We start from the raw sequence: 23,265 nt of genomic DNA on the forward strand, positions 1-23,265 counted from the left end.
GCCATTTAAGTCCACACCAGGTGTTAAATGCTAAAAAAATGACCGAACTACCTTTTCTTCTATCTTTTCTAAAATTTGAAAAAGACCTAATTGTCCTGACCTATTTGTTAAAATTTGAAAAGACCAAAATGCCCTCATCTTCCCCAAATCATCATCTTCTTTTACACACCCAATACTACCACCACCACTGCCACCCACCATTAACACCATCACCACCATGAAGCCCCACCTCTAGCACCACCTCCAACTCCTCCACCGTTATCAATTCGACCACTTGAATCCCCCTCTCTTGCCTATTCCTTCACCAATGCCGCCGTCCTTACCAAATGTAAGACATCATGCCTGTAACTGAACCAGATTCCTATGACGCAATCGACCCATGCTTGAGCTCTCAAATGCGAATTCTCGAAAACCCAGCTTCGATTCATGTGAAATTCTCTTAACCGCGACTAGGGTTTTCGATTGGGGGAGTGTTCCTCTGTACACACCTTCTACCCTTATCCCCTCCAGTTCAAGAACTCCCCCGACGGAACAACCTTCTCCTTCTCTTCCTATTTTGCCTTCTCCATCTTCCTGAATACCCCAAGCTTGGTGGCCATGGCCACGCTTTCACCATCTCTACCACCAAAGACCTCCCAAGGGCGCTACCCAGTCGGTATCTCGTTCTTCTCAATGCCAGCAACATGGGTAATGTCACCAACCATCTCTTTGCCGTCGAATTTGACACGCTTTAAGACTTCAAGTTCGGAGACATCAACGATAACCATGTTGGGATCGACATCAACAGTCTCACATCCAACTCCTCTGCTAACGCCACCTATTTTAGCGACAAAGATTCCACAAACCAGAGCCTTAATCTCAAGAGTGGCAACATGATTGTGGCCTGGGTTGATTATGATTATGTGAATCGTCTTCTCAACGTAACTATTTCCCCCACTTCTTCAAAATCGAGTTGATCGCTCACCTCTTACTCCATAGATCTCTCCCAATCCTCAATACCTCCATGTATGTGGGCTTCTCTTCCTCAACGGGTCTGCTCGCAAACTCCCATTACTTCTTTGGATGGAGCTTCAAGATGAACGGAGCGGCTCAACTCTTGGACATTTCTTCTCTCCCGTCACTCCCCGGACCCAAGAAACACATAGCCCTAACAATCAGTGTCTCTGTAGGAGCAACTGTACTCATGGTTGGCGCTATCTGCGTTTCTATTTACCCAATGTATTCGAGGAATGGGAGCTCCATGTTGGCCTGAATTAGTTCTCTTACCAAGAACTCAAGATTGCAACCAGAGGAAAGGAATTACTATGGTTTGGCGGTGGTGGGGGTGGTAGTAGTAGTATTGGGTATGTAAAAGAATATGATGATTTGGGGAAGCTGAGGACATTTTGGTCTTTTCAAAATTTAGCAAATACATCAGGGCAATTAGGTATTTTCAAATTTTAGAAAAGATAGAAGAAAGGGTAGTTTGGTCATTTTTTAGCATTTAACACCTGGTGTGGACTTAAATGGCTTTAGGGGGTAAATTAGGGGTGATACATGGAATTTTCAGGGGTGGTATGTGGAATTGTCAGAACCTTAGGGGATACGAGGAATATTAGGTACATTTTAGGCGATACGCATATTTAACCCTTGATTTTATTTGATACCGGGGGTGTTAGAGGAAAAAAATACGGTTTTGTTATACCTTTATTTATTTTTAATTTTTATTTCCATTTCGGAAAAAAATTTATTAAAATGGATGGTCCAAAAGGTATAAATATATAATAAAAAACCGCGTTATCCTCACGGGCTCTGGCGTAAGTCCCAATTTGATCGGATGTCTCCGAAGAGACTCTCTGGCGTAAGTCAGTAAGTGGTTTCCTTGTACTTGCAAGCCAGAGAACCTTTATATGATATTTCCACTGCAATGCACCTATTTCATTTGCAAAATTTGATCTTTCACCCCATTTTTCGGTTTTATTTTAAGTTCCGTTTATTGCAGGGGATCGTTTGATTGGGAATGAACATATTCGCGAAAAAACCTACAGCGAGAGGTTTGTGCCCTAGTTTTTTTGTTTTGTTTTTGGATTACTGTTCCATTAGCTGGAAATTAATTTGAAATTTCAAGCTTTCTTTTTGGTACTCGATGTCATTTATTTTCTTCTGGTATTTTGCATATTTAATGTCTCAATCACAGTTTGGTATTTGCATTAGTGCTCTGGTTTGGTTTCCGGTGGTTTATCTGATCATTTTCATGAATTTTTCTCTTTGAATTTGCATTAATATATGTCCCTCTCTCCCTCTTTTACTTCATTATTTTGCTCCTTGGTTGCAGATGCGCTTCGTGAGAGTAAGAAAGATATGGCCCATGCCACAAGAGGTAAAATTTTAACCTTAAGTTACTGTACAGGATTAGAAATAATGGAAGACTGAGGCTCTGTTAGACTTGCCATGTATATCCTTAATCGTTACAAGATTTTGTTGTAGTAACTGCGCTCAGTTTGAGTAATCATGGTCTCCTTTCTTTCAATGGATTAAGATTGGTTCTTAATTCTGTCAGAAATGTGCAGTGTCCAGCACATAGAGTGAATGGTTTACAAGCAGTGATGTAATCATGATAGGAAAATTCTATTCTGATTTTGGATAACAATGGCGTTGGAGTTTTATTTGCAAAAGATTGATTTTGTGTGCTGATTGAGTTGGGAATTGTCTACTCGAAGAGCTGTAGCTTAATCTAGCTTAAACCTCAGGGACACTCTCATTTCTTAGTTCCTATTTCATGTTCCTCGAAGAATGTCTAGAGGGTTCCAGATAGTTACTTGGCAATTGTTGTTATGTGTTAGTGGTGTTCTTTGGTGTGTATCCCATGACTCTATGGAGTAAATTTGGAGTTTGATGCACCAAGGAAGATGGTAGAGTGGATATGAGACTGCACTTGAAGGAAAGTTATTATTATTATTATTTTTTTTCCAAGTCTTGTTTCCCTTTGGATAAACTGTAGTTAACTTTATGCAAGTGCACTGCCTTGGATCGACCCAAACCCATTTGGGTATCCATGTGAAGATGAACCGGGTCCAATTGGGTTTTTAGGTTCAGTAGGATATTTATCTTTATTTATTTATTAAGGTTTTTATTAGTTGGGATTTATCTTGTAATCTTTTATTTTAAATGTGCTACTTAGTGGTAGAGTCATTTCCATACTTTAGTTTTAATAGGCTAATTAATGGTAGAGTTGATTTAGGAATTTAATTTTCAGTTTTAGATTACAATTAGGAGTTTTAATTTTCTTTAAATACCAGTTTGTAACCACGCAAGTGGCTGATTTGATGAATAGAATTTTCAGTTTTGTTTATTGCTACCAGTGAGGTACAATGGCTTAGCAATGGTTGTATGACCATCTTCTTCCTCTCCCCCTGCAACTCTGATTTTTCCCAATTCCCTTCTCCCCTAGCGGCCCTCCACCAACTTGGTATCATTGCCAAAGGATCCATCATTCTTCGCCAACCGACCTTTCTCTTTCCCTTCCCGTTACTGTTCTTCTTGCTTGCTCAGTTAACGGTATTCATCCTACTGAGAGCTGAGATTAAAAAAAAGAAAAGAAAAGAAAAAAAGAGGGAGAATATCACTCCCGCAGCAACCCCATGCCCATCCCTCTGTGATTTCTGCAGGCAACCCAAACTTATTGCCTCAACTAGAACCCCAACCCCACCCCCTTTGACTCCTACTGTAACTCTCCCTTCAATTCCAGCGGCTACCCCTCCCTTTGATTCCATTCTCTTATCAAAACCTCAACCCACCGCCCCACTGAACCAACCTAGTCCTTTTTGTTTTCACAGCAAAACCCCTCTCTGCGGCTAGCACAGACAACCCTTCCCTTTTCTGCAACTCCGTTCGATACACCCCTTACCCTAGGTCCCCGTCGGCTACCAAATAAAAAAAAAAACCCTCCTAAATCCCACCGTTTTCATTTCCCCCATTCTGTGAACCAATCGAACCTTCCCACCGTCTTCCCTTTCACTCTTAGATCTTCACCGAGTGAAAAAAAATAAAAATGAATCGAGAAGAGAAGAGAACCAGAAACAGCAGAAAAAAAAAAATTCGAGAACAGAAGAATAGTAGCAGAGAATCGAAGCAGAAAAAAATAAAAATTACATACCTGGTTTGAAGCTCCCAGCCACGAGTCGTACCCATCCTTGGTCGGCTCCCTCGCATCGTAGCTCTCCTTGTTGACATCGGACACTACCATCGCAACTCTCACCTTTGCAGAGTTCGAAGACAACTCCAACTCCTTTCAACATGATAAGTCTTCAGCCTTTTTTTCTTATTTTTCCATTATACCCCTCCCTGTATTATTTCTTTTAAGGCCTATTTTCTTTATTTACAGAACTACCCCTCCTTCCTATATCACCCATTCACTCACATTTTGTAGTTAAAAGTTTTTCTTGTCTCTTATCACCTCATCCCCTTTATTTTGTTCCAAGTGGATCCCTAATTTACCATGGCATTCGACCCTGAATTTATTACTCTTTTGGAACGTTTCGCAAAGGAATATTGGGATGAATTGTCCGATATCAAGTCCAAAATCAAATCGGATTTTCGGAATTTACGAATGTTGTTTTCAAGAGCTTACAGATACTACCAACCACTTTTGTGATAAAGTATGCAGTGTGCTTGAAGCCTTAGAAGACGAGTCAGTGGTGATAGACAAAGAGGACAATGCAAATGCCTATCAAGCGGAAGTGCACGATTCCATCAAAGTTGCTGTTGAAGACTTGATCGACAGTTTGATTTCAGTTGTGAAACCTCACGATCAGATTCCCATCGAAGAGACGTCGTTTGCTACTGGCCATCAAAAGATCATGCCGGTTGATTGTGAGATGCACTGGATCATCACCCCATCTAAGTCAATGTTTGTGGATGCCGATCGAGTGGTGCTGATTCTCTCATTTTATAAAACTTGTGGTCGAGTTTTTCTCAACACTGGAAGATTTGATGCAGGTGCACTGCCTTGGACTGACCCAAACCCATTTGGGTATCCATGTGAAGATGAACCGGGTCCAATTGGGTTCAGTAGGATATTTAATTTATTTATTTATTAGGGTTTTTATTAGTTGTGATTTTATCTTGTAATCTTTTATTTTAAATGAGCTACTTAGTGGTAGAGTCATTTCCATACTTTAGTTTTAATAGGCTAATTAATAGTAGAGTTGATTTAGGAATTTAATTTTCAGTTTTAGATTACAATTAGGAGTTTTAATTTTCTTTAAATACTAATTTGTAACCATGCAAGTAGCAGATTTGATGAATAGAATTTTCAGTTTTGTTTATTGCTACCGGTGAAGTACAATGGCTTAGCAATGGTTGTGTGACCATCTTCTTCTTCTCCCCCCTTCTTCTTATGCAATTTCTTCTCTCTCCTCCTGCAACTCTGATTTTTCCTAGATTCCCTTCACCCCTACCAGCTCTCCACCATAACTTCAGGGATCAAATTTTTTATGCTGATTGCTGCAAATCGTGCACCATAGTTGTCACGGTGTCTAAGCGACCCAAGGCAGCGCAAAGGACCATAAATCATGGCGACACCAATTAGGCGACTAAGGCGCTGCCTTGACAACTATGTGACGTGCACTTGTTAGTGAGAAAGTTGATGTTGATCACGCATAATTTAGTCCCTCAGATAGTTATCATTTAAAAAAAAAAATCCGTGTTGTTGCCACTAGTGCCTAAAATCTGTTAAATTTTTTCGAAAATAAAAATAAAGAAATCTACTGGATAGTGATGAAAGCGGAACAGAATTTTTAAGATTGGGTTTACTAAAAGTGTAAATAGTACAAAAAACTTCAGTGGTAAAATGTGTATAATTGGATGGGGTCCTTGGTACAGCTCTTGTCTGGTAGTTTATTGGTATCTGATTTCCTAAAGATTTGGTGGAACTTGACACCCATTAGAATGGGATGTTTTGAGCATCAAAAGCACAGGCCTTCCCTGCTAAAATTATGGAAACTCTGGGTGCCTGTGCTACTGAAAGTCAGCCTCATGAATCACCCTCTATGTTTGGAGACCCTAGTGTGTTCATGTAAGACAAATGGAGCTCGGCATATCCCCAACTTGGTGGAATGCTCCTGTGTGGATATTTAGAGGAGGACCAACAAGGGTAGGCCAATCATGCTCAAATGACTTTGTCAAGCTGCCTCAAAAGATATGAACTGGGGGTGCCCAATGAGCCAGGTAATGGTGATCAGGTCAATAAAATACTTAAGAGAAACTAAATTCCAACAATACTCCATATTGTGCACTGGATATGAACATCCACAAGAGGAAGACTAAGATTCTGAAGATTCTATGCTCTTGCACCTTATAAGAACTACCGCAGTTTCCCCCCTTTTCTTGAAGAGTGCAAAATTATTACACTGGAAATTATGTTTAGTTTAATGCAAAAGCTAATTATTTAGATGAAGACTGCATTGATTTGTTAACGCTCTTTTAGTTTCTTTCATCTCAGCCATTCTTGTTGCAGATAAATCTTTGCCATGAATCATCATTGTGAAGATAGTCTCAGTTTGTGTCTTTATGTGTTATCGGCTTATGGAGTTAAGTCGTGAGAGTATTTTAGGCATTAGCTGCATTTTTTCTTAATGTCGGTGGACCCAAAGTTGTAAGTTGTTTTTACTTATTATAAATATATTCCCTCACCCACGATTGAGTAATCTATTCATAACTCAAACCGTGGGCAGTATTATTCTCTGCCTTCTCTTCCTCTTCCTCTCTTCTACCGTTGGTTGTTAATGTTCTTGTATTGTCACATGGTATCAGAGAATTAAGATCCAGTGTTTACCATATCGTTTTCATCTTGAGAGTCCTCTTAGAGTTTCTCCATTGTGGTTCACAGCAACCAATGCTGTATTTGTTCTCTCTGAAACCCTAGTTGATGAGATAATGAAGAACTAGGGTTTCCTCTTGCTGTGAAGATCTTACTACATCAACAACTGAAAACCTGCGGTGGTATTTGAAGACCTGCGGCATATACACAGGAGAGATTTTTCTGACTCGCAGATAGCCTATTCTGATTTGAACTCTGTTTGCTGGCTTTCTTCATTTCTGATCTCCACTCATGAAGTTATGATGACTATAAGAAGATGTTTGTCTGGATTTATTGATAATCAGATCTTCTTCTCTACCAGTTCTTGACAAATCTTAGTTCAAGTAGGATTTCTCAAGAAGTCAATTTTTACTTGCTGGACCGCAGTGAATTTTTGCTGGACTATTACAATACTAGTTCAAGGTACATACAAACTTTCAGGCTATTCTAAGATCATTTACTGCCTGCGATTGAAGTTCTCTCTCTTCACTGCGATTTGGTTGGAAATTTCTCAAACCACAGGTTGTACTACGATACTACCTCATGCGGATTTGGGTGTTTGTTTGGTATTGATTCTTGCTGCTGTTTTGCAACTTGTTTGCTACAGATTATTAATTTTTTGGTTCTATCCACTATGGTTCTGCTCCGTGCTCTTTGACAGCATCCGGTTCTGCCCTGTGACATTCCTGTTGATCTCAGATTGACATATTGATTGCTGTTTTTCCTATATATTGCTGGTTATTCTATTTTCATCACTATGGAAGAATCCAAATTTCTTGTGGATAATGTTAATGTCCAGATTACTTCTATCAAGTAAATCAGTGCTTCAAAGGATATTCTCTGGGCACAGGCTGTTAAAGTCCATATCACAGCCAAACGGCCTTCACCTTCTACAACTGCTGCTGAATATAAGGAATGGTAGACTGAGAATACTTCATTACTTTGTTGGCTGTGGAGTAGTATTGAGCCCTCTGTGGCTACCAATGTAATGTTTCACATCACAACCAAGGGTGTTTGGGATAACCTCAAAGAAAGCTTTTCTCAAGACAAAAATATGTCCATAGTATATGATTTGTATGAAAAGTTATTTAAGGAGACTGAAAAATCTATTGGCAACTACTACATTGCTCTCAATATCTACCATGCTCTTTCTACTGACATTTGAAGTTCTTAAATTTCAACGTGTTGAATTTCTGGTTGCAAAGTTTTTGTCTGGATTAAACTCTGAGCTTCATCTTGTCAAGAGTCAAATAGCTGGAGAGAAGATAGCCGTCTATGAATGAGGCCTACATGGTTCAGCGGATTTGTTTCTCCCTCCCTATCTAAATCTGATTCCACCACCTCTTTTAATGATAATTCCGCTTTTATTGCTGGTAACGGTGATCGCAGTTGTGGTACTGGATTTTTTGGTAGAGGTCGTGTCTCAAGGAGAGGCCGTGGACGTGGCATGAGTGATCGCCGTACCAACAATCTGATCAGATAGTTTAACATTGTACTCATTTTCGTCGCACTAACCACATTGTTGACAAATGTTGGGTTAGACATGGCAGGCCCTAATGGGACCAACACCAGCTTGCTAATACAATTGTACCTGATGGGAGTATTGAAGTGGTGCCCTCTAATGGCACTTGTCAGAGTTCTTCATTTGCAGGTGGTGTCCTTACACTGATATGATCAATCAACTCCTCAAATGGGTCCAACAGCTTGAGACATCCTCTTCGACATCTATTGCCACAGTGGCTCATTTAGGTATTTACCTATGTGTCTCACTTCCTCATCTTCTACTCCCTTGGTCATTGACTCAGGTGGGTCCTTACACATGACCGATAAGCCAAATATGTTCTCTTCATTTCAGTAGTCTAATTCACCATCACAAGTTATTCTTACAAATGAATCCTTTATTAATGTTATTGGTCATGGTGCTGTTCCTTTGTTTTCACCTCTTTCATTATCTACTGTATTTCATGTTCCTAAATTGCCTGTTAACCTGTTATCTGTTAGTCAATGTACATAACATATTAACTGTTCCATTACATTTTATCCTTCCCATTGTGTCTTTCAAATCTCAAGACAAAGACGACGATTGGTGGTAGGCATGAGAGTGATGGCTTATACTACTTTGACGTTGCTTCCTCATCTACGATGGCGTTTGTTACCTCTATTGGTGTTTCTCCTTTACATTAGCATTATCGTCTGGGACACCTTCTCTTTCCAATCTACAATATGGTCCCTAGTTGCAAGTCAATTTCCCATCTTAAATATGAAGCGTTGTGAGCTTGGCAAGCATCACCGTACAATTTTTCCATTACGTCGTGAGTCTAGGAATCGTTCTTTATTTGCTTTAGCTCATTTTGATATTTGGGTCCATGTAGGGTCAAGAGTTGGTTCGGTTTTTCTTATTTTGTTATCTTTGTTGACGATCACCTTCGCGTGACATAGTTATACATTTTAAAGGATCGTTCTGAGTTTGTGTTTGTTTTTAAACAATTTTATAATGAAATAAAATTTCAATTTGGTGTTTACTTAAAAATTTTGCGCGCTAACAATGCTCATGAAATTACTCAACGTGAGATTTCATCCTTTTGTTTTGACAACGATATTATCCATCAAACTAATTGTTTTTATACACCTCAATAAAATGATGTGGCCAAAAGGAAAAATCGTCATTGTTTAGAAATTGCTAGGTCCTTAATAATTTTGCGCGCTAACAATGCTCATGAAATTACTCAACGTGAGATTTCATCCTTTTGTTTTGACAACGATATTATCCATCAAACTAATTGTTTTTATACACCTCAATAAAATGATGTGGCCAAAAGGAAAAATCATCATCGTTTAGAAATTGCTAGGTCCTTAATGTTTCATACGAGAACTCCCAAGATTTGTTGTGGAGACAGTGTTTTGACCACCTATCATTTGATTAATTGGATGCCGTTTTTTGTTCTTCATAATCAAACCTTGTTGTCTATTATTTTTTCCTACTAGTCCCTTATTTAGCTTACCACCTCACATTTTTTGTTGTAAATGTTTTGTTTATAATCTCCAACCTAGAGTCGTTAAACTGTCTCCTCGTGCCATCAAGTGTGTCTTTCTTGGTTACTTCGATGTTACATTTTTTTAGATTACTCCCTATTTTGATGCTTCTGTTCTGACTGGGGTCCTATTTCTTCTTGCCGCCCACCTATTCCTTAGATCATTCCTCTTGAGGATTTTAATCCCAAACCCCCAGGGGTGCCCTTACAGGTATACAAGTCCCATCGTAGGCAGCCACCACCAGTTCTTGCCATTCTTCAAATTTCCCAATCCGACTCTTTTCCTGGAGGTTCTTCTTCTACTGCTGATGTACTTATTGCCCTTTGGAAAGATACTTCTTCCTGTAATCTGAACTCTTTGGTTACCTATCCGATTGCTAATTATGTTTCTACTTCATCTACTTGTTTCCCTTCGTCAATTTACTCTCTTACTGACCTCCCACTCCATATCTACCAATTATAAAGATGCTTTGTCTCAGTATGGGTGGTAATCATCCATGGATGTGGAAATGGATGCCTTGCTTTCTCGTAAGACTTAGACCTTAGTAGATCTACCTCCAAGTAAGGGCCTTGTGCGGTGTCGTTGGGTGTATACTAATAAGTATAACCCTGACGGTTTAGTGGAGCGCTTGAAAACACATTTGATTGCTAAGGGCTATACTCAGATCAATGGGGTTGACTATTTTGAGACGTTCTCCTAGGTTGCTCGGTTGAACTCTGTACGAGTTTTAATATCTTTAGTTGGCTCTTTTTTCAGTTAAATATCAAGAATGCCTTTTTGTATGGTGACTTGTAGGAGGAGGTTTATATGGAGCAACCACCTGGGTATGTTGATCAGAGGGAGGGTGCTTAAAAAGTTTGTAAGATGCATAAAGCCATTTATGGGTTGAAACAGTCCCCAAGAGCATGGTTTGATAAATTTAGTAAAGTTGTTGCGATATGGCTTTTCTCAGTGTAACTCAGATCACTCAATTTTTGTTTGACATCAGGACTCTAAGGTTATTGTGCTGGTCGTTTATGTTGGTGATAGTATTATTTCTGATAATGACTTGTTTGAGATTGCACATGTTAAGTCTTACTTACAACATCATTTCCACATGAAAGACTTCGGTGCTCTTCGATACTTTCTTGGAATTGAAGTTATTTGAACGAAGAAAGGATTTAGTTTGTCTCAACGTAAGTATGTTCTTAATCTTCTAAGTGAGATATACATGTTAGGTTGTAAGCCTATAGGTAGTCCTATGGACCCACATGTCAACCTTGGAGCGTTTGATGACAAGAAATTTGCAGATAAATATCAGTATTGGAGATTTGACAACAAACTTATGTCTTAGTGTTACCCAACCTAATATATCCTTTTCCGTTGGTGTGATTAGTCAGTTTATGGAGACACGTAAGTAGGTTCATTGGGAGGCAGCTTGTTGTATATTGAGATACCTTAGGGTTCTCCAGGAAAAGGCCTTATTTATCACCGTCATGGTCATTACTATTGTTTATTACTTTGAGTCTGATTGGGCTGGTGCTGATAGTGATAAGAGATCTACTACATGCTATTGTGCTTTCTTCAAGGGTAATCTTGTTATATGGAAGAGTAAAAAACAAACTACAGTGGCCCATTTGAGTGTTGAAGCTAAGTATTAAGCTATGACTTACACTGCAACTAGGTTGACGTGGCTCTGGTCCTTTGTCCAGAAACTTGGTTATTTAATCTTGCAGCTATTTACATGGCTAATAATCCAGCTTTTCACAAGAGGACGAAGCATCTTGAAGTGGATTGTCATTTTGTTCGGAATTTAGTGATGAAGAAATTGATTTCCATTTGTTAGCGTTCATAATTAACTTGGGGATTTGTTTAGCAAGGCTTTGTTTCAGAATGTTTTTTACAAGGATGTTTCAAGTTGGGCATGGGTGATGTCTATGCTCAAGCTTGAGGGGGAGTTTTAAGACAGTCTTGGTTTGTGTGTCTTTATGTGTTCTCGATTTATGGGGTTAAGTTGTGAGGGTATTTTGGGTATTCGATATGTGTGTTTTTCAATGTTAGTGGACCCTAAGTTTTAAGTTTTTATTTATTATAAGTATGTCCCCTCACCCACTGTTTGAGTAATCAGTTCAAAACTCAAACTATGATTCTGTGAGCAATATCATTCTCTCCCTTCTCTTCCTCTCTTTTACTGCTGGTTAATGTTTTGGTATTGTCATAATCTGCTTGTTGTTGTGTGTTGATATGTGCGACCATAGTGTCAAGGCGGCAAGGCAACCCAAGGCGGTAGAGAGGCGCCAAGCGCTAGGCGTACAAGGCGCCCGCCTAGGCGCCACCTAGGCGGCCAAGGCACTCTCAAGTGTTATTTTTTATTTTTCCCCTTTTCTAACATTATTTAATGTGCTACAACTATTTTAGTATGCTACAATATATACCTTATATCATAAAAAATCAACACTAAGCCTCCTCAAGTCATAAAAAATCAACATTAAGTTAACTCAAGTCATCAAAATATTTACTTAAATGATATTTGGCATAAATAAGGGCCAATACCAGGTTCAAGCGGCGCCTTGGCGACGCCTTGACAACTATGTGTGTGACAACACTAGTGCATTAATCAACCAGCAACCCTAGAGAAGAAGAAGAGAAACGAGAGAGAGAGAGGAGCTTAGAGAATGCAGTCCACTGTTTGAGAAGTGAACAGCTTACTCAAACAGTGGGACTTTGGGATTTATTTATAAGAACATTAAAACTTTACAGCATAGGTACACCAACTTTAAGTAACTATACCACCTAATACCTAAAACGCCCTCACATATAACTTCATATCTAAGAAGATAATAACAATCGGAACAAGAATACATCACAGTTAACACTCCCTCTCAAGTTGGAGCTTACACATCACCCATGCCCAGCTTGGAACACCCTTGTAGAAAAACATTATGAAACATGGCTTTGGTTAACAAATCCCCAAGTTGACTATGTGAGCTGGCAAAGGGAGTGGAGATCAACTTCTTCATTACTGTGTCCCGAACAAAATGATTATCTACTATATGCGTCATCCTCATGAAAAACTAGATTATTAGCAATGTAAATGGCCTCCTGGTTATCGCAGAACATCTCCATTGGTGTGGTGGTTAAATAACTAAACTCCTGAACAAAGGAATGAAGCCGCATCAACTTAGCGGTAGTGTAAGCTATAGCTCGATATTCCGCTTCAGCACTCGAATGGGCCACAATAGTTTGCTTTTACTCATTCATGTAACAAGATCTCCTCCAAAGAATGTGCAATAGCTTGTAGTAGACCGTCGATCACCATTCGCCCTAGCCCAAGCAACATCAGAATAACCAACTACTAGTGTGGCCATGGCAACGATAAATAAAGCCATTCGTTGGTACACCCTTAAGGTATCTCAATATACGACAAGATGCCTCTCAATGAATGTGCTTAGGTGCCTGCATGAATTGACTAATTACACCAACAATAAAGGAGATATCATGTCGGGTAACAGTAAGATATATAAGTTTGCCGACTAGTCTTCGATACTGATGTTGTCTTCAAACTCCTTGTCATCATACGTTCCAAGCTTGACATGAGAGTCCATCGGGGTATTTATAAACTTACAACGTAATATTCCTCTCACTCAAAAGGTCAAGGACATACTTCCTTTAAGACATTGAGTCCTTTTGTACTGTGAACAACCTTAATACCAAGAAAATAGCGGAGAGCGCCCAAGTCATTCATTTGAAATTGCTGTTGTAAGTAAGTCTCAACCTGTGCAATCCCAGACATGTCATTACCAGAAATAATGATGTCATCAACATAAACAACTAGTATAATAACTTTAGAATTCCGACACCGAACAAAAGTTGAGTGATCTGAGTAACACTGAGAAAAATCATATGCAACAACAATGCTAAATTTATCAAACCATTGCTTGTGGGGACTGTTTCAGCCCATGAATGGCTTTGTGCAACCTACAAACTTTCTTAGTGTCCTCCCTCTGAGCAACATACCCATGAGGTTACTCTATATAAACCTTCTCTTGCAAGTCACCATACAAAAAGGCATTCTTTATGTCTAATTGGTAAAGGGGCCAATCAAGATTAACAACCAAGAATATCAGGATTCACATAGAATTTCACCGAGCAACTGGAGAGAATGTCTCAAAGTAATCAACCCCATAGGTCTGAGTGTAGCCCTTAACAACTAGGTGAGCTTTCAACTGTTATACTAAACCGTTAGGGTTGTACTTAATTGTATACACCCAATGACATTGTACAAGGTCCTTACCAGGAGGTAAGTCTACCAATGTCCAAATCTTGCGAGATATTAAGGCATAAATTTCAACATCCATTGTAGTTTTCCACCCAGGGTTAGACAAACAGCTTTGTAATGGGTAGGAGCGGAGTGAGATGTGTGAGAGAGAGCAAATTGGTGAAGGGAACTGGGTAGATAACAAAAGCATAATTAGCAATCGGATAGGCAACCAAGGAGTTCTGAGTATAGGAATAAATACCCTTTCTGAATTGCAGCAGAGAGATCAATGTCAGAAGGAGGATCTCCAGGTAAAGAGTCGGTTGGTGAGAGCGGAGGAATGGTAAGAGCAAAGGGTTGTTGCTTCGAGCGGCGCTTTTATACCTGTAAAGGACCCTTAGAGCTTTGACGGTATTTGTTTGAGGTTTGGGGTCCGAAACCTCAAGAGGAATGGGCTGAGTAAGAGGTCCCGGTCTAGGAGAGAGATCAATCCACCAAATTAATGTGTGTTCTAAAAATAAGTAACATAATTACTTACAAGCTGCTGCAAGTAATATGTTCAAAACACCGGTATCCCTTTTGGGTACAATAGTATCCTAAAAAAATACACATGGGTAGCCCAAGGAGACAGTTTATCAAGGCCAGGATGAAGATTACAGACAAAACATTGACAGTAAAAAATACGAGGTGGTAAACTAAACAAGGGAATGTTAGGAAAAACAATTGAAAAGGGGGTGTGATTATGAAGAACAAAAGATGGCATCCGGTTAATCATAAAACAAGCGGTCAACACAACATCACCCTAATAAGTTTTTGGAGCATTCAAGATCTAGCAATGTCTAACAAATGTTGATTTTTGCGCTCTGCCACACCATTTTGTTGAGTTGTATAAGAGCAACTGGTCTGGTGAATATGCCATTGTCAGAACAAAAAGATGAAATCTCACATTGGGTAATCTCAAGAGTATTGTTAGTAAGAAAAATTTTCAAACAAACATCAAACTAAACTTTTATTTCATTATAAAACTGTTTGAAGACAGACCCAAATTCAGAATGATCTTTTAAAAGGTACAACCATGTCATGCTAGAGTAATCGTCAATAAAGGACATAAATAATAAAATCGAACCAATTCTTTACCTTACATGAGCCTCAAATATCTGATGATTTGAATGAACTTAATCAAATAAAGAAAGACTCTTAGACTTACTACGTGATGAAAAGACAGTACAATGATGCTTATCAAGCTCATAAGCTTCACACTCAAGACGGGAAATAGACTTGCAACTAGGGATCATATGTTGTAGCTTGGATAGAGACAGGTGCCCTAGCCGGTAGTGCTAATGTAAAGGAGAAATGCCAATAGAGGTAGTAAATACCACCATAGATGAGGAGGCAACGTTGAAGTAGTATAGGCCATCCCTCTCATGCCTTCTACCAATGATCATCTTTGTCTTGAGATTTTGAAAAACAAAATGAGAAAGATAAAATGTAATGGAGTGTTTCGTGACCAGTAACATTAGTAAGAGATCCATTGGAAAGAATAACTACTGATGGAGAATCAGATTTGCTAAAATGAAGAGAACAAATTTGGTTTGCCAGTCATGTGAAGATGCGACTAAGTTAATGACCCATGGAGTGGAGGATGAGGAATTGAAACATTGGTGTACCTGAATGTGCTAATGTAGCTGTGGATGTGGAAGAGGTTGTCTCAAGTTGTTGAACTCTTTTCAGAAGTTGATTTATCATATTAGTATGGAATGAGACACCACCTCAAGGTGAAGAACCATGATTAGTGACATTAGGGGGCGCCATTTCAATATTCTCATCAGAAATAGTAGTATTGGCAAATTGTTGTTGTGCCCATTGAGGCTTGTCATGCTTTATCCAACATTTATCGATAGTGTGATTAGGGCAATCACAATGAGTACACCAACAAACAACTGATTCAGAAGGTGATTACCATGACCACTCATGCCACATCCACGACCTCCCCCTGATCCATGACATCTACTAAAAGCACTAATACCATGACCACGACCACCACCATTAACAACGAGGGCCGAATTATCCTTAGAAGAGGGAGTGGAATCGGGTTTAATTAGAGACAGAGATACAATCCGTTGAATCCTACAATAAGCCTCATTCATGGAGGGGATCTTCTCACCAACTAATATTTGACTCTTGACAGGTTGAAGATCAAAGTCCAATCTAGACAAGAACTTGGCAACAAGGAACTCAGTACGTTGAGATTCGAGGACATTAATATCAGTGGAGTGGCTGATAGACAGTGAGTTCCTCCCACATGTATTTTAATGTACTGTAGTAGTCACCAATAGACTCTCCATTCTGTTTGAAGGAGAAGAATTTTTCATACAATTCATATATCCTTGACATATTTTTGTCTTGAGAAAAACTCTCTTTGAGTTCATCCCATACACCCTTTACAGTTTTATGAAACATGACATTGGTAGCTACAGAGGACTCCACACTATTCCAACAGAGCAAAGTAGCATTCTCAGATTGCCAATCCTTGTAATTATTAACAGTGGGAGCAGGTGCAGTCATATTCAAATAATCCATCTTGCATTTGACTATGTTATAGACTTCCACAGCTTATGCCTAAAGAAGATAATTGGAAGCACTGTTCTACTTGATAGAGGTTAGCTGGACATTAACATTTTCCACAAGAGGCTTGGATTCTGCCATATTGATTAACGGAAGCACCAGAGATCACAAATGTATTACTTTGTAAATAGCAAAAAAAAAAAAAAAAAACCACAAAAAAAGATCCAGAGACGATCAAAGTCACTCAGCAACAAAACTATCACCACTTAACCTTCCAAAGAGAGGCAATATTGGCCTGAAATACCACTGGAAATATAGAACCAGATGCACAAATAAAAGTTGCTTAACAGGTGCAAAAATAGAGGACCACAAGTAGTGTGGGAGATTTTTTATTTCTGCAAATCAGGGGCTGAATCAGGCTATAAGTTAGATCGAAGGACCAATATATGAGGGCCTTTAATGCCCTAAAATCTCAGCCAATACTATCAGACAGATCTGGAGTAATTTCAAAGACAAGATTTCCCAGAAAAATTCATAAAACAGCAGTGCAGCAACATAAGAATTGAAATTACTTCACATTGATGGCTTGGATCAGCTTCATATATCGAAGGACCCATTCAGAGAGGGCTTTAATGCCCTAAAAGATTGAGAAGATCCAATGGATGAATCAAAAGTAATTGCAGATCCAATTTCTGCAAGAACTCTGCCAAAAACAGAGTACTGCAGCTTCAGTTTGAATAGGCTTCAATTTGAATAATCTTCATGATAGCAAGATATGTTGATAGAGTATGAGATCTTCATGAAGGCAGGGAACCCTTGTTCTTCATTCTTTAATCAACTAGGGTTTCAAAAATAAAATATAGCATGGGTTGCTTTGGACCATAATATAACTCAAGGAGGTCTCTCAATATGGAGATAATAGAGTTACTGGATCTTAGTGCTCTGATACCATGTGACAACACCAGTGCATTAATCAACCAGAAACCCTAGAGGAGAAGAAGAAGAAGACGAGAGAGAGAGAGAGAGAGAGAGAGAATGCAGTCCACGGTTTGAGAACTGAACAGCTTACTCAAACATTGGGACTTCGGGATGTATTTATAGTAGCATGAAAGCATTACAACGTAGGTTCATCGACTTTATGTAACTGTCCCACTTAATACCTAAAACACCCCCACAATATAACTTCATATTTAGGAACGTAATAACAATATAAGCGAAATTACACTACACTTAACAATATGCATTATTGGTCCTTAACAGCTCGAGCTTTTAGGATAAGTGGTTATAATATAGTATCAGAGTGAGGAGGTCAGGTGTTCGATCCCTGTTATGTGTGAGGGGTTTGTATTTTGTGTTGTTGTGCCCCTACACCTTGTACCGTTAGTGATGGTGTCATGTGCAGAGCCTTGTGTGTGTGGGCCTGCACGTTCGGGGGGTGCTGTTGTGTGTTGATATACATTATTGTTTGCTCTTACCAAACAACTTGAGCTTTTAGGATAAGTGATTGTAACAATCATCATCTTCTCATTCATTCTCCATTTATAGACATTTTCTTTTTAAATGAATGATCTTTGTTTATAAACTCTAAATGTGGTCTTAATTTTTCCCCTTTTTGTTGATTATGTATCAACATTTGTCAGTTGATTGCTTCTCACAGAAAACAAAACCCCTTAGTTTAAAGTACAGAATGTCACATGCCTAAAAATCGATAGGACAGTGTGTAGGAAAACAAAACAATGCCAGTTATGTCTTGTCAGATAGGCCATGCTGGTGGCTTGTTGGTATTGTGTGTCTTTAACGCTGTTTAATATTTGTTGTATGTATATTGTTGACACTTTCCATTTACAAGACATTTTTGGAGGAAATTTTAGTAACTGAATTTTCCTCTGTGGTTGAGTTACCTTTTAGAATCATGTATCTGTTATTCAAATTTGAGGTTGAGACTAATTTAACATTTATATCTATTTTCTGTGTTTGGATATTTATCTTGTTTTCAGGTATTGAGAAGGAGATTGGCACGTTGCAGTTAGAAGTATGCGAAGAACTTTTCAATGATGTTTTCATTTTAAAATTGGTGTTGGATTTAACTTGGACCACCGTTGTGACAGGAAAAGAAACTTCTTGTTGAGATAAAGAAGACTGCCACAACGGGAAATGAGGTAGCTCCTCAGTGTTAATTCCCCATATTGTTTTCAAACAAAAGGAGACTTGATATACCTCAACTATTGTTGGCAGTGCTAAAGTGATTTGAAAAAAGTTCTATTGTGTTTTATTGCAAATTTTGATTTATTGTCTAATTGTATTTTATTTTGCAGGCAGCAACTAAAATTCTTGCCCATCAGCTTGTCAGGCTGAGGCAGCAAATTGCCAAGTTACAAAGTAGTCGAGCTCAAATGCGTGGTATAGCAATTCACTCGCAGGTGCATTACCGAATCCATCTTAAGGGATTTGTTCTTCTGTTCACTCAGTTTTTCTTGGGTCATGCTTTGCTATCTTAACAGTTTTTTTTTCTCCCCGTTTGCAGACAATGTATGCCAACACTTCAGTTGCCGCTGGAATGAAGGGTGCAAGTAAGGCTATGGCAGCTATGAATAAGGTCTGAAATAAATATGCTTCTTGGCCATGCGCACTTGATATTCTTAAGAGTTAGTCTGTAGAATTATCATTTTCTATGGAGCCTAGCATGGTTTGTTGAATTGCAATTTTCTTTTGCTTCCTTTATCTGCCTGGTTGGTCTGCTTACTGTACCGTTTCCACTTGCAGCAACTCACACCTGCAAAACAGATAAAGGTGATGCAAGAATTCCAGAGGCAATCCGCACAAATGGATATGACGGTAAAATTATGTTTGGTATTTTCAATAAATTTAGTTTGTGTGTAAGTATGTGTTGCTGCTTGGCTTGCAAACTTATGATTCCCACTCTAATACCTCCTGTGTGCAGACTGAAATGATATCAGATACCATAGATGATGCCTTGGACACTGATGAGGCTGAAGATGAAACTGAGGAGCTAACAAATCAGGTAGGCCCTGGAAATGCTTTTGCTTGGCCCCACTATGGGAAAAATATTTAGATATGTTGGTCTTCTTTGATTGAGGTGTGCTTCATTCATAATTCATTATAGACATCACCCAAATGCCTTCTACATCAGGAAGTAACCTCTTGGATATGGGGCATGACTTAAAACTTGGCCTAATTGGAGCATCTTACTTCCAGCTTAGAGCTAAAAGATTGATGAGTAAAAAGAAAAGTCTAATTTATCATTATAAAAAAAAGGTCAAAGGTTGATACAAGAATTAAACATGTCCATCTGTCTAGTTTAGATCAATAGCAACTTAGATATGATGGAGATGGTTATCAAGAGTTTATCTGTGAAAAAATTCCAGCATGAACAGATGAACAGTTGAGTATGCTAGTTTAGGAAAGAATAGGTTCTAACTGAGTGTTTCTCTTTGTATCTTTTGTCCTTACGTGTATGTGCACCTTTGTTCTTGACTTCTTCTCACTTTCTCTTTCTGTTCATTTCCTTTTCCCCTTGCAGGTGCTAGATGAAATTGGTGTTGATGTTGCATCACAGGTTAGTAATATTTATACTGTCCTGCGCTGTTCTCGTCTTTTTCTCTTGGTACATTCTATTCTGTTAACTGTGAAGCTTATTTGGGTTGTCCTGGACCTGTCAACAGTTGTCAGCAGCTCCTAAAGGGAGAGTTGCAGGAAAGAAGGTTGAGGATGTTGAGAGGTATGCTAACTTTATACATTTTCTTTTGGCTTCTCCCTATAAGTATGTTAAACAGTATATTATGTACAGTAAGCGAGTAGTGATTTTTTCATCACTGCAAGATGATTTTAGAATTCCTATGAACTGTTACGTATTGAAAAAAATATTGTGTCAACAATTATAGGAAAAAATGTTTACTGGCCTTCTAAAATCTGAGATGAGATACATAAATGTGAATACTTTATAACTAACAAGTCAACAACTAATGCCAAACTAGTCTGGCGGCAGATTGATGATATCTACACAGCCCATGATCTCTTTGGGTGGCTAAGCTTGGATTCAATATGTGACCTCATGGTTGTGGTGCAGTAAATCATATCCTTGGTCCATAGATTACATAATTGAAGATTAGATACTAATTAGAGAAATATTGGTTTATCTACACCAGGACTATAGGCCCATCCTTCTTCAGACTAAGTACTTAGACCATATAGGTATGTACACTGTTACTTCACGGCTCTAGCTTGTTATTTTTCTATATGCACGGCAAATATGGTATCTCACAATTATTGACATATTCTGGGCACAGACATGTCAGAAGAAACATTTTAAAATTGATTAACATTGTTGAGCTTACTTTTTTTTATTTTTATTATCTATTATTAGACGTATTCTTAAACCACTTTAGTCCATGAAGGTTCACAATCCCGATATGTGGCAAAATGAGGCCCAAGGGAGAGGGAGGAACTTTTTGGCTTAGTTTTTCAGTTTAAAAAATTGAGGAAAGTTGTGGTTTTGAGAATGGAGTTTTAGAGCGAGAGAGAAGCCAGGTGACACTGATTCCTTTTAAAATAGTGTCGTAGTGTGCCTCGATTTTTCAACATACATGTTCAACTGCTCCATGGAACCAGTTTATTAAATTAGTATAATTATATTACATTGATATGGCTTCTATGTTGGTTGCATACATACATAATTATATAAAACTATTATTGTTATATTACATCTAGTCATATCTTGCACTCCTAGGCGCCCTTCCAACGCCTTGGGTCGTTAGTTGCCGTGACAACTATGTTTTTCATAAATAAGGACAAGACATAAGCATTAAAAAAAGGGATAGTTACAAGATTTTAGTTTGTAGTGACCCCCTTCCCTGTCTGCTGTCTAATCTTCATTGAAAGTGTATCTAGTAGTTGCTTCATGAATCCAAATAATGACCATGGTTGTTAGCTTTCTGGGTTATTGCCTTGTATTTCTCATTATCCTATTATAACAAACCTTTTGCACTGTTTCCTTATATCTTCTACCAATAAAATTCATGTATTGATCATCCTCGTAAGCTTCACTGACTGGTCTATGGTACTCATCAAGTTTCTTTAATCTATGTGTACTTACGTTATCTTTGATATATTTCGTGTCATGCATGCAGTTCGGGTCTGGATGAGCTTGAAAAGAGGTTGGCAGCCCTTCGAAATCCATGAGCCAGAGATTCAGTTTATACAGTCGACATCTCCTTGTGATTTGATAAAATTCTGGCAGTCAGATTCAGTATATATTGGTCTTATGTCAAATTGCCGATAAGAAGTTGACCTTTTGCTTTGTTGGAGTTTTGTATCCCCCAGCAATATTATCTATACACATACTCGCACCGTCGGCACCGACGGCACCAACAACAGCCTGAGGAGAATCTTATTCGGGGTATCGCTCCAGAATGGTTTCCTAACTAATGATTAACTGCTTGGGTTGGATTTATTCAGACGTGGCTTACATCTACATCATTTGTAAACATGAAACCCAGCTCCAGTTAATAATACATCCCAACATCTGTATCTTTTGTTCAGTTTGCACTTGTGAATCTTCTAAGCTGCCATTGGTCATATTTTTTGGATTTGTATAGAAAATAAAAATGAAACTTACAAGAAGTTCCAAGTTTTTTGCTGCGTTTTGTGATTCAAGAAATTGTTTGGCTTGTTCTATGATCAAAACTCCAAAACATGTAAAGGCAGGCACTGCTTGAGCCTAATACAATGAAACGGCTGTGTGTGTTCTAGTATCCAAAGTTCATTGTGTTTTGTTCCAAAACAAGTTTCAGAAATTTTGTTATGGGTAAATCTGTTTATAACCGAGCTGGGTACAACAGATTTTGTGACCTTTCTGTTTTTATCCTTATTTCTTTCTGTCATATTGAAATAAAGGATAAGATAGGTAATTTCGTTTTGTTTTGGCTATTATTATGTGGCTTAGCTTGTCAAATGGCTCAACTTGAGCCAAGCCTTCTCGTTTTCTTCTGCCTTGGAACTCGATGAGAAGTGTTCGTCAGAATCGAGGCCAAATTCGAGTTTACGATGTTCTTTACAAGTTACGGTCTCCTTTTCTGGATGGAATTGAAACCTAGAGTGTCAGTGCCTGGACTAAGGCCGAATTCGAGTTGGATTTCCCAATCTTCTCCACGAGCTCCGGCGATAATTGCTTCAATGATTTTCTTTTCTTTCATGGCCGAATATCAAAACCCAGAGCTTTAGCATTGTCTTCTTTGTTTGGGGGAAATTAATATCATTACGCTACACTTAGTCTATATTTACTAAAATTATCTACCTTAAACTTTTTTTCTAAAACTACCTGCTTTTAAATTTTTACATCTCTTTCTACCCTCATATTTTTAAATACCCAGATTGTCCTTCATTTTCACCTAGTAAGTTGCTAATCTATTTAACCTACCATTAATTTTCTACTTTTTACTATTTTTATCCTTAAATTAGTAAAAAATGAAGCATCCACCCACTTCTTCTCTCCCCTTTTTTACTCCATTCAGTTTTTTTTGTTTTGTTTTTCTTCAATTCTTCAATTTAATTATTTTTTATTCAACATTTCACC

General features: G+C 38.5%; 1 protein-coding gene across 1 annotated transcript; it reads left to right on the forward strand.

Annotated features, from left to right (window-relative positions):
- The first annotated feature begins 1,902 nt into the window (after window positions 1-1,902).
- On the forward strand, window positions 1,903-21,949 carry LOC122641661 (vacuolar protein sorting-associated protein 2 homolog 3-like). The gene is made up of 11 exons (XM_043834948.1): window positions 1,903-2,033; window positions 2,315-2,359; window positions 18,671-18,705; window positions 18,782-18,832; window positions 18,989-19,093; window positions 19,198-19,269; window positions 19,437-19,508; window positions 19,615-19,695; window positions 20,215-20,250; window positions 20,357-20,412; window positions 21,821-21,949. Exons 1-11 carry the CDS (start codon window positions 2,000-2,002, stop codon window positions 21,870-21,872), a joined length of 639 nt encoding a protein of 212 aa, XP_043690883.1. The 5' UTR covers window positions 1,903-1,999; the 3' UTR covers window positions 21,873-21,949.
- The last annotated feature ends 1,316 nt before the right edge of the window (window positions 21,950-23,265 follow it).

The sequence above is a fragment of the Telopea speciosissima genome, chromosome 10, assembly GCF_018873765.1.
Source record: "Telopea speciosissima isolate NSW1024214 ecotype Mountain lineage chromosome 10, Tspe_v1, whole genome shotgun sequence".
NCBI lineage: Eukaryota > Viridiplantae > Streptophyta > Magnoliopsida > Proteales > Proteaceae > Telopea > Telopea speciosissima.

Excerpts from the sequence above, each read along its gene's own strand:
- LOC122641661 (XM_043834948.1), top strand. The coding sequence starts at position 2,000 with ATGAACATATTCGCGAAAAAACCTACAGCGAGAG. Across the intron at positions 18,833-18,988 it reads CTGCCACAACGGGAAATGAG|GCAGCAACTAAAATTCTTGC; the intron begins GTAGCTCCTCAG and ends TTTATTTTGCAG. Across the intron at positions 19,270-19,436 it reads CTATGGCAGCTATGAATAAG|CAACTCACACCTGCAAAACA; the intron begins GTCTGAAATAAA and ends TTCCACTTGCAG.